Below are 12,407 nucleotides of genomic sequence, written 5' to 3'. Positions count from 1 at the left end.
TTAACCCCTTATCCAGCATATCATTTGCAAATATCTTCTCCCATTCAGTAGCTTACCTTTTTGTTTTGTTGATGGTTTCCTCTGCTGTGCAAAAACTTTTTAGTTTGATATATCCCCACTGTCTATCCATGCTTTTGTTGCCATTGCCTGAGGAGATACATCAAGAAAAAATTGCTAAGACCAGTGTCAAAGAGCATACTGCCTGTGTTTTCTTTTAGGAATTTTATGGTTTCAGGTCTTATATTTAAGTCTTTAATCCATTTTGAATTCATTTTTGTATATAATGTAAGAAAATGGTCCAGTTTCATTCTTTTACATGTAGCTGTCCAGTTTTCTCAGCATCATTTATTGAAGAGACTGTCTTTCCCCCATTGTATATTCTTGCCTCCTTTGTCATAGTTTAATTGACCATATAAGTGTTAGTTCATTTCTGGGTTCTCTATTCTGTTCCATTGATAATATGTGTTCGTTTTTGTGCCAGTACCATACTGTTTTGATTATTATAGCTTTGTTGTATGGTTTGAAATCAGGGAACATGATACCTTAGCTTTGTTCTTCTTTCTCAAGATTGCTTTGGCTCTTTGGGATTTTCTTTGGTTCCATACACATTTTAGGATTATTTGTTCTAGTCTGTGAAGAACACTATGGGTATTTTGATAGGGATTGAATTGAATCTGTAGATTGCTTTGGGTAGTAAGGACATTTTAACAATATTAATTCTTTCAACCTATGAGCACAGTATATATTTCCATTTATTTGTATTGTCTTCACTTTCTTTCTTTCTTTTTTTTTTTTTTGTGGTACGTGGGCCTCTCTCACTGTTGTGGCCTCTCCCGTTGCGGAGCACAGGCTCCGAGCACACAGGCTCAGCGGCCATGGCTCATGGGCCCAGCCGCTCTGCGGCATGTGGGATCTTCCCGGACCGGGGCTTGAACCAGTGTCCCCTGCATTGGCAGGCGGATTCTTAACCACTGCGCCACCAGGGAAGCCCTATTTCTTTTTATAATTCTCCAATCTGGTAACATTTTTTCCTCATCTCCCTGTACATTTTAATGATGAATCAATACAGCTTATTTGTTATGGTTCTGAATAGTCTGTTTAAATCCTGCGCTATATGTTGAATTTATAGGAGTTCTCAGAGAACATAAAGAATGATGAGTATTCAAGCCAAGGAAAGTGCTTGTGTGAATGGGTACACATTATGTTTGGACCGGGGTGGGGTTGGGCTGTATACACAGTAAATTCATCAGGTCATAACTCCTCCCCAAAGGTAACCACTATCCTGACTTCTAACACATTAGATTAGTTTTAGATTAGTTATGTATGTATATGAACTTTGTATTCTTTTGCTTCTGCTGCTTTTCCTCAATATCCTGTTTGTGAGATTTGTCCATGATGTTGTGTACAGCAATAATTTCCTCATTCTCATTATTATATAGTATTCCAGTGCATGAATATTTATCCATTTTGCTGTTGGTGGATATTTGGGTTGATTCCAGGTTGGGGCACAAATAGTGCTGCTTTGAGTATTGTCTTAAATGCCTTTTGGTGGACACGTAGGCATATTTCATAGTAATGAACTTGTTTTGTCATAGGGTTGGCAAATATTAACTTTATTAAATCTTGCCAGTTTTCAAATTGGGTGTACCAATTTATACTCCCACCAGCAGTGTATAAAAGTTCCTTACCAGAACTTGTTCCTTACCAACACTGTTTTTCATTTTAGCTATTCTGACAGGTATGTAATAGTGTTGCATTTTGTTTTTTTACTTTTTTGTTTGTTTGTTTGCCATGCCACCTGGCTTATGGGATCTTAGTTCCCCGACCAGGGATCAAACCCGGGCCCTCGGCAGTGAGAGCACAGAGTTCTAACCCTTAGACCACCTGGGAATTCCCACATTTGGGCTTTAATATGCATTTCATCATGATTAATAAAGTTGGGTACATATTTTACTTGGCAGTTTGATACCTTTGAGTTTTGTAGTATCTGTGATTAGGTTCTTTCCAGACAGAGGGGTTTTTATTTCAAGTAATAAAGGAGTACTCTCTATACTTTTTTTCCCCAAAGTGAAATTTTAAAGTTGACTCCAATATATAAAACAGATTAAAAGAGTATCTCTTGAGAGGCAGAATACCATGGTAATTAAAAGCTGATTCTGGATCTAGTCTCTTCCATTAGGAATTGTAGTTTTGCCATTTACTAGCTTTGTGAATTTGGGCAAGATACTTAACCCCTATTTACTTCAGTTTCGTTATCTCTAAAATGAAATGTATTAAACTTTCGTCATAAGGTTAATGTCAGGCTCAAGTTAGTTAATATAAAGTACGTAGGACAGTGCATGTTACATAACAAGTACTATATAATGTTAGCTGTTAGTGGTAGTGGTAGTGATGGTGATATAAATTTATCTTATGAATTTATGCCAAGTTAGTTGACAAGAGTAATGGGGCTCTACTGTTGAGCACAAATTTGAAATTGAGGGTTATGGATGATAGTTGGAATTTTATTTTAGTCTCAGTCTCCAATTTTTTGTTTTGGTTGCACAATACCAGGAAAATTTTGATTCACACAGATGAGCAATTAAAGATACTTATGGTTCACTCAGTAGCTTTAGGATTATGCTTTTAGATTAATTTAATTGGTAAGTTGCTTGGATTTCCTGTTTTTAAATAAAAATCACAGAAGCTACACTAAAATTTATTATGGTTTCAGTATCTGTTGTGTTATCACAAGACAGCTGCCTTATAGGTTTGCTTTTTATTGCTTTCAGCCACAAGATAAGATGAGCAGCCCATGTCCTCAAACCTTGCCTGGCACGATAAAGTGTGACTCTATGGATCCTGTAGTGTGTTTACTGACTGTTGCAAATTTAATGAGCCAACACATAGGCTTGATTAGAAACAAATCAAAAGTCAAAGCTACAGGTTTCCTAACTAATGGTATATTTTCAATATATTCAAACAAAGCTACACAAACCAAAAATGAGTTTACCAGGCAGCACAAGTTATGTGATGTATGGTGTCTGGTGTGTTAATATTAGGCATATGAAAACATTCATGCATGTGCTGTTATAGTTCATAGTAGTTACTTCTACAGCCAACTGACACAGTCACTGGCTGTCACTTACAAACAGCCTTGCATGTTTATAGCTAGCTGACCCTTATACCAAGAGATCATTTACAACTGCTCTCATGCTTTCAGACAGACTTAAATGAGTATCTTGACAAGCTCCTTTAGCACCAGCTTTACTTCTCCCCAGCAGACTGTCTCCCACTGCTCCTTATCCAGTATGGGCTCCTCCAGGCTGGCTGGTCTCCCCTCTTCCTTGCCACCTCCACGGTTTTGTGTTCCGTCCTCTGTGATAACAGTGCCTGCCTGCTCTACTGTCATCACTATCTGTCTTGGGTACTGTAATTTCTTCGTGGTCCTGCTTGGATTCCATCTTCTCTCAGAATCACTCCTCTCTGATACCATTCTTTCCTGTGAAATCCTGTTCTGACATTCTATATCTTGGGATCTTAAAACTTTTTTTTAAAGTATCAAAGTTGTGCTCCATGAGCCACGTAGTGGCTCACACAAACTCCATCAGCAGAGGGAGCTAAATAAAAGAAGATGAGTCCCTGAAATTAAGACCTGAAGTAGAGAAAGTACTTATAAATAGTGACACGTTCACATACTGCTCAGTAGTGAAAAAGAGCTGGAATAATATTAGAAATCAATGATTTGGACCCTAGTCCCAGGTTAAAACTTCTATGAGGAGATTTGTAAAGTGTTTTTCCAAGAGGTAATTCTATATCATGTTAAAAACCTACTTATATGGGGATGACCTGATAAACATATACATATTAGGAGAAGCAATCGGCTGTTTAGTTTTTTAAAAAATTATGTTTATTCCTTCTCCAAAAGTTTTATTAAGGATAATGAAACGAGGTCACTAGCTTTGTGAAGAATTTCACATGGAGCAATGAGTCCTGAAGTTATCAAGGATTATGGATAACCCATTCCAAGTTTTAAAGATAGAATTTTCAAGTAAATTTCTTATATTTTGTTTTGATTAAGTGTATGTATCTTAATTTCAGTTAGCAGACTTGAAGAAAGAGAAGCAGAACTGAAGAAGGAATATAATGCATTACATCAAAGACACACAGAGGTGGGTTTCTAGGTTGTTCTTACCATGCTAATATTGAGATACAGAAATTAACCTTAGAAATTGTGTCTTAATTTCTCTTTGAAAATCAGCTAGTAGTATAATCCTTGGGGATTATTTTGAGAAGACTTTAAATTTCATGTAGCATGTACTTAGTTACCAAATGTTGACTTTTAATGTCTTTTATCTGGCATTAAGTTTTCATGTGGTGAATTAGTGTGCCACAGAATAATGTAATTATTAAGGCAGTTCCAATACTTGTGTCTTTGGCTGGTTAAGTAAAAACTTAATGTGTGCATAATAAAAAATATACGTGATACTAATATGAGAGAATAGATATAATTTGTTTTGTTACCTGTTGGGAAATGATGGATTGGTAAATTGTTGGTCAGAGTCTCTACATTTATAATACAGTATAAAGGACTTATTTGCATCAAGCTCATAACAAATAAATTATAATGTCTTAAAATGACTCTAAAAGAGGTTTTCTGCATGAAATTTCAGTATTTTAGATGAACAACTCTAGCACATAATCTCTTCAAAGCAATTTAGAAAATGTACCTGAGGGTTTTTTAACCTTCTTTTTATGATTTTCTGTCAGCCTTTTTATATGTTTCCTTTGTTTCTTTCTATCTCCTTAATGTGAAAATTGTTTCTGTGTATCATGGTCATTCTGGGGTTCACATACCTAAATAAATAGAATTTTCATAGATGCATGCACTGTTACCTGAAAAAAATAATTGCTCTCTTTCCCTTGCTAGTCCAGTCTTTCCCATGATACAGATGGTTCCAGTCTTCAGCTTCCATTTTCCTTTCACTAGTTTGGGTGATCTCTTATCCTGCCTCTGGTAGGGACCTATATTGTTGCTTTTAAGGGATGTAAAACGCCACCACACTCAGTTTCATTTGCTTTGGAGACTAGTATGCTTAACACTTTCTTGGGGAGGTGTTGGAATTTCTTCCTGACATGTGAGGTTTGATTATTACTGTTTTAACTTACATAACCACACACTAAGCATGAAGTGTCACAGAATTGATATTTAGTGGTGGAGGAAAAAGATTGGCCACAGAGGGCTGGAACCATAGAGCTCTTGAAAAACAGGAACAGCTTACACAGCAGCCTTTTCAGTATGTAAAAAATAACCACATTTTAATAAGACAGATACTTGGTAGATATTAAGACTGTTAAAGAACAATTGATTGTTAAAGGTCTATTGTTGGTTCTTTTCACACCATTCAATTCAGTGCCTGAACAATGCCCTGTACTGGTAGTGCTTATCAATGCTGATAATTATAAGCATGTTTGGGGGCATAGGTTTATGTGCCATAAATAGTTGATAGTGATGAATAATGAGTAGTCATTTTGGTTTTTCACTGAAGTTTTAACCTTTGTAATAGTTGAGGATTGTTAAATTGAAATATGTATAAAATATGCAGTCTAGAAAAAAAATCATTGTAAAGTGAAATTTCATATTTTCTCTCATATACGTATTTAGCAAAAGTGAAGATGTGTTCCAGCAGAAAAAGCAACCTGACATCTTAATTTCAAATGAAAAGATATAATAATTTTTCTATTTCTGATCCTTCAGAGAAGGACAGCCCAGGAAGAAGAAAAGATCTCAGGAAAATCCTAAATACCAAGGCAGAGATTTGGGTCTCTCTAGTAACCAAGGCAGATCTTACATGTAGCATTTTCATAGGGTCCCCACCCTTAGTCCTAAGCAGCTTCTATCCTCTGCCCTGATAGGCTCTCTGTATTTTCGTTCTGCCTCAAGGAAGGTTTATATAACACAGATATGGCTGCTTTAAAATGTGGGTCTTTTCTATTCTAGCCCACATTTTTCTGTGTTTATACAGCTGTACTAGAAATACAATTCAATTAGCAATTATAAATAGCTATCCAATGCTAAAGAACTAGGTGTCCTTTAAAGGTAAATTCTGAAAACCTTCAGGGAAAGGAAGTCTGAAGGATTTAACCTTAATCTTTCCACTGTTACTTCTAACTAAGGTAACCTTTGTTATAGGCTACAAAAAAGTTGTTTAAAAGCACTTTTATCAAAAGCATTGTTTGCTGCTTAAGAGAAGTCTCTGGCTCTTTCTGTAATGTGAATAACTGTTCTCTAATTAACTTCAAAATTTTATACACATTACTGAATTTGCTTGAAAGAAGACATATCTTGAAGAGGGCATTGGAGGAAATATACATACTGTTATATTAATCACTAAAAACTTGAACCCCGGTCTTACATCAGGGACTGTTTAAATGCATTTTCATCTCATCCTCTGAGTAAATTCTTATAATCCACCCTCATTTTACAGATTGAAGCTTAGAAAGAGAAGATGGAGTGATTTGTCCCAAATTCCGTGCTAGTATGTGACTGGATTTGAACCTGGGTCTGTCTGATTCCCTTGCCTGAATTTTCAATAATGCTTTTAGGTTATGAAACACATGGACATTAAATGCACTAGAAAATTTTCTTTGCCTCTTTGTTTTATGCCATCTCAACCACTTTAAGAATAGTGGCTTTGTGGATATACTTATAGGATTTTGAGCTGCATATGGATGGATTCAAGGCCAACAGAATTAAAAGGATTCATGCCACTTGTCTTCAAAGCCTCTATTTTTGCCTTGCTTTTCTAATAACTATTGCCTTGCATTTCAGTTTTAGCCAAAGTTGACAGTCAACCTCTGCTGTGAAGATTTCTCTAAGTGGGAGGGGAGCTGGGATGTTCTAAACAGTGTGCTTGGGACCCTTCTTCATGACTCCAGCTACTTGTTGCTGAATTGACTCCTGGATATGTGTGGATTAATGTTAATTAATTTTCCGGAGAAAATTGAGAGTTGCCATTCTGAGATAAGGAGGGATGGGGCTGGTGGACCCAATAGTAGGTTATCTAAAGCATATCCTATTTTACTCTACCTCTCTTTTCTACCTGGCAGCATTGCCCCCTACTCAGTTTTTTATTAAAAAATACCCAGAGCTACTCTGTGAAGCCCTGTAATTAAAACTTAAATTTTTATGTACAATTTATTATTTCTACTTTTTTGTGCATATTTTATTTCAGACATCAGGAAATGCTTTAGGATGTGGGGTTTTCTTGTGGGAGTGAGGAAGAAAGGACAATGAACTTATTGCCTGCCTCCAGAATTGACTGAAAGGGCAGATACACCATGAGTCCTGTAATGCTTAACTACTCTGATGACTGAGTCAGATGGACCTGAGTTCTGGCCACAAAGCCAACTAGCTGACAGAGCACAGTTAATCATTAACTAGCTGGTCAAGTTGGGCAAGTTATTTTAACCTCCTTAAACTGGAATTTATCTAGAAAATCATATTGTTGTTGTGAGGATTAATTGAAACAATGTACATGCACTGGCTGATTTGTAGTTGGTGCTCAATAAATATTAGCTGCCATTTTGTTGTTGTTGTTCTGTCCTATTAAGTGTTAGTTTAATTGGGTTGAAACCAATTTCATTATGTAGACCATTTTGGAATGTCAGAAATAGTTACTTGGGTCAGTCATTTGAAGAAGGTTTGGAATTCAACATCTTCTAAATTAAAACATTTTTAACGTATTCATTTAAGACAAGAATCAATCTATAGAATGCATTATTTGGGGTAGAACTGATTCTGTATCTTTGCATTTTATTTAATCTTTTTATTTGTCTATATTGAATAAATATCAATAGATTATTATAAAAGCAGTCTAGGGGAGATTTCTATTCATTTGAATGCTTAAAGAAACTTAGATTCTTCCATTTGAACGAATCAAATTCATATAATCACTCTCCATTATAAAAGAATTTGACTTAGATTTTCTAAAATCTTTTGAAAATTTAAATTGGTATCTATTTGGCCCAACCATCACTTTGTTATACTAGTCTCATTTAAATTTTTTCCCTTAAAGTTTTCCCTGATACAAGAAGGAAACAGCTCATTATTTCTGACTCACGGACACAAAGACGAAAACTGTATTTCTGCAAAACTGTTCTTTAAATGGTGGTAAAGAGAAAATCTTTAAATTTAAAAGTTTTAAAAATGCTTTCATATACCATATCCATGTGATTCTGTATTAATTTTTCCTTGTCTGATACATTTCTTATTTGGGCTAGTTTTAATTGGGGAACAGCCTGATTGATTCTTTTATATTTGATTTGATAGAATTACCCATCTTAATCCATGCATCAGAGTTCATCTTTTTGTTTATCTGAAGTAAACAACAGTTTCAAATTGATTTACATACTTATTAATTTTTGTATATGCATGCATGCCAAGTAAAATTTTCACAACAAAAGCATACTTAAAAAAAAAATTTATTTATCTGGCCACACTGGGCCACTGCGGGATCTCAGTTCGCCGACCAGGGATCGAACCCTGGCCACAGCAGTGAAAGCGTGGCCAGGGTTCGAAAAAATTTTTTTGCTATGCTAAGCAAGATGTTGGCTACTTTTGCGGGCACTAGCATCCTTAAATGTAAGCATTTGCATATTCCTTTGCTGTTAAAAGAAAATTTCATCCTTAATATTCTTTTACATGGAACTGTAGTCTGATAAATAAGAAATTTATATTAAAAGGTTTCCCTTGCTAAAACAGTATGTTTTTATTCCAGGTATTAGTCTTAAAATTTTGTGTATTCTTTTCTTTCTTCAAAATAGATGATCCATAATTATATGGAACACTTAGAAAGAACAAAACTTCATCAGCTCTCAGGGGGTGATCAACTAGAGTCCACAGCTCATAGTAGAATTAGGTAAGCTTTTTAATACATTTTTGCCTTGGGAAAAAGGGTAGTAAAATAATCTGTTTGTTTCTGTTTCTCTCTGTTCTTTAATCCTGGAACAATAGTTAAGCTGATTCAAAAAGCTCTCTACTGTAGTTGGAATGCTACCGGAGAGAGTAGCATGGAAAAACAGAACAGCTTTCACTAATGAAGAGGTAAATTGTGAGCCATGCTATATGGCAACATATCGAGGTATTTTGATTGATTTCTGATATTTAATGAAGATTACAGTAGGTTTAAAATTTTCTGATTTGTGAGAATGCTGAAAAATTTTCATTTCTCCTGTATAATTGGTTTAAAAGTCCTTTTTGTTACAGAGAGGCATGTTTGAAAGGGTTAGTAGCTAAGACTTCTGTTTGATGTGGGAGTGTGAATAAATTATGTAGATCTCCAAGCACTGTAGCCAATGAGCTAAGCCAGGACTCTTAGTGGAGAGGAAAACAGTTAATAGGCTTGCCGTTGCTCTGGATTGCTGCATAAATGCTAGGAGCGGCAGCTCTATGGTTATGAGGTGGGGAGAGCGGGATGACGTCATCGCTTCGGAGCTGCTGCAGGATGGAGTGGAAAGCTGCTGCTGATGGCATTGTTTTTGTGGCAGCAGCTGAATGACAGATCCTCACTACAAAGATACCCCTTTGGCCCCCGTGTAGGCCTCCTGGTTCCGGTGTTTCACCATGCCAGCACAGCGCCATGAGTCCTGGATGCATGCTGCTGTTTGTGTTTGGCTTTGTTGGCGGGGCGGTGGTCATTAATTCTGCTATCTTAGTGTCTCTCTCTGTTTTGCTGCTTGTGCACTTTTCTATTTCTACCGGAGTGCCAGCTCTGACGCAGAACCTACCAAGGATACTCAGGTACTTTAGTCTCTCTTAGAAGTCCCTGTTTAGTTGGTTTTTCTTGAATTTTTAGCTTCACGGGTCTTCTTTGTAACCATTTCTGTTGCAGATTGAAACAATGGAAAATGGATTGAAGCTGAGATTTCATTTCTTATTTATAGTAATTTATGGGCTATCACTTAGGGATACGGCTTGGCGTTTGGAAAGCACCGACTTAAGAAAAAGATTTTCAGATTGTACTTATACACAAGTACAAGATCAGTGTGGTCTTGTTTTAAGCAGTGTTCAAAGAGTAAAGGGAGAGCAGGAGTCGAGCATTGGGTCTAAATTTGCACAGTCTCTTCGTTTAGTATCTGAATATTTAGGAGCAAATAATCTTTTATGGTGGGACTTGTAGTTGATTAGGCACAGGCCATAGGTGTTTATTTTGTTCCAACTATCCTTTGACTGATGGAGGTTCAGGCATCCTTTTTGCAGTTTTTGCAGTTTTTGATAGCAGCTCATGGGAACTGACAACTTAAATATTTTCTTTCTAAAACAAAATATATTTTAAAGCAAAAGGATTTAAACCTTTTAGGGCAAGGAATTCATTTTTTCCCCCAATTATTTACACATCAAAGTTATGAAAGCTTTACAGAGCCCATTCACTATTGTTTTGTCAGATGTTGCCTTTTCTTTGTAGACTTGGGTGACAAATATCCATGCCCGCTTGTGGGGGGTAGTCATTAATCTCTGAAGCTTTTCTGCTCTTCACTCTACTTGCACGCTCTAAGAACCATCTTCTGTATTTTAGAGATTTAATGTTTTGGTTTCTTTTGTTTTCTAACTCATCAAACTAAAATTGATTTGTTGAGATTTTTGATTTGTGCATCGTTTTAAATGAGGGTTCATAGTGTATAGCTTTTTATAAGTGTTTACTTAAAACTCAACTCCTAATTGTGGACTTAAAGTAGTAAATTCCCTCAATGTGTTCTTTTTTTATTCATAGGTCCATTCATGTTCAACATTAGTTTAAGGTCCAAAAACTAAATTTCAACTATGGTCTTAAAACTAGGTACTTGGTCATTTTTATTTCCTGATTTTATAAAAATCAGGAGCAAATCTTATTACTTGTGTATATTTTAATACATAAAGTATTTGTATGTATGTATATGTAGGCTTTTAGGAAATTGAAAAATACCTTGACTCAAGAATATTTAGACTATTAAAATAAGATTAGTCTTAAAGGGCTGGCTTAGGTTTCCGTCCCATTTAAGATGCCAGTGCTGTGCTGTGCCATGCAGTGCAGTGCTGTGCCATGCAGTGCTGTGCAGTGGGTGAGAGGTTTGGAGTCAGACTGCCTGGCTACAAACTCTCTGCCACATGCGAGCTGTGGGGCCTTTGGCAAGGTGCTTACTCTCTGTGCCAGAGTTTCCTCCTCTGAGGTTCTTACCCCATTGGGTCGTTTTAAATAACACGTGAGATGATTATTTTGTATTCAATCAGTCACAAGATATATTGTAAATTAAACAAGTAAATAATTTTCATAGTCACTTATATCTACTACATTTTTAGCAAAGCTATTTTAGCTCTGTTTTATTCATAAAATAACTTATGATTAAATTCAAAAAGTTCCTTGACATAAAAGTTGCTGTTGATCTGATTGAAGAAAGTCTTCCATATTCAGTCTTTAATATTAAGATTAAATTGTCAAGAAATAGGTAGTTCCAAGGAAAGTACATGGGTCTTGAAGTCAAAACAGGCCTGACTTTGAATCCCATTTCTGCTGATTACTAGTGCCTAAAGTCTCTGAGTATCACTTTTCCTAATCTGAAACCAGGGAAAATAATTCCTATTTCCTTATGAGGATTAAATGAGATAATGTAAATAAATCATCCATCTGAGCGCTTGCCACATGGTGGGTGTTGAACAAATGTAACCTTTTTACTGCTCTTTATAATATGTACAGTAGATTTTATTAATTATTATTTGTTTTAAATGGGAATAATAAAGCTGTTTCAAAACATATTTGCAAAGTTATTTATGCACATAAGATAACATTTAAATAACCAATTTAAAAATGGATATATGGCAGTTTTAAAAAATATGTAACAAGGATTCTGATAGCTGATGATAGCTTTGTTTCTAGATAGTAATGCATTATTGAAACACCTGGGGTTTAAATCTGCCACTTGATATTTTCCCACATGTATTTCATTCTTTGGTTTCTTTTGTGAGTTTTACCGAAGCGTTTAATATATAGAGTATCAAACATGCATACCAATATAGTACAGGACTAATGTTCACTTTTCGGAGTTTCCTTTTGAAAATAGGACTCTACTTAACGTGCACAATTACATGTCCTTCTCCCTCCCCGCCAAGTCTTAGGTAGTTTGTCAGTAAAAAAAGGAGAGAAAAGATGTGTGTAGTAATACAATTTTTCCAGAGTTGGAACAGTGTAACCTAGAGCATCATTGACCCTCTTGACAGCTATCAGTCTCTGAAGAAAAATTCCCTCCCTGTCAAGCAGGTTCTGAAGGATAAATATAAGCAGTACAAAGGTTTGAATTCTACTTATATTTTGGATTGTAGATTTAGTATTTAACAGGAGTAGGAAAGTAAAACTTGGACCCACAGCCGACTCCTTCCCCCAACTTTTCCAGTA

General features: G+C 35.8%; 1 protein-coding gene across 4 annotated transcripts in view; it reads left to right on the top strand.

Annotated features, from left to right (window-relative positions):
- The window catches only part of SPAG9 (sperm associated antigen 9), a 133,677-nt gene that overhangs the window by 59,047 nt on the left and 62,223 nt on the right, over positions 1-12,407 (top strand). For 3 of the 4 annotated variants that reach the window (XM_065897310.1, XM_065897309.1, XM_065897308.1), the window contains exons 3-4: positions 4,081-4,151; positions 8,806-8,900. In XM_065897310.1, the coding sequence (XP_065753382.1) occupies positions 4,081-4,151; positions 8,806-8,900 (166 nt within the window). Of the gene's footprint in view, positions 1-4,080; positions 4,152-8,805; positions 8,901-9,620; positions 9,782-12,407 lie in introns of those variants that run through there. The other variant, XM_065897311.1, reaches the window with a different exon arrangement.

Source organism: Phocoena phocoena, chromosome 19, assembly GCF_963924675.1.
Source record: "Phocoena phocoena chromosome 19, mPhoPho1.1, whole genome shotgun sequence".
NCBI lineage: Eukaryota > Metazoa > Chordata > Mammalia > Artiodactyla > Phocoenidae > Phocoena > Phocoena phocoena.
The sequence above is the reverse complement of the archived record's forward strand: the minus strand, read 5'-3'. Positions and strand labels throughout refer to the sequence as shown.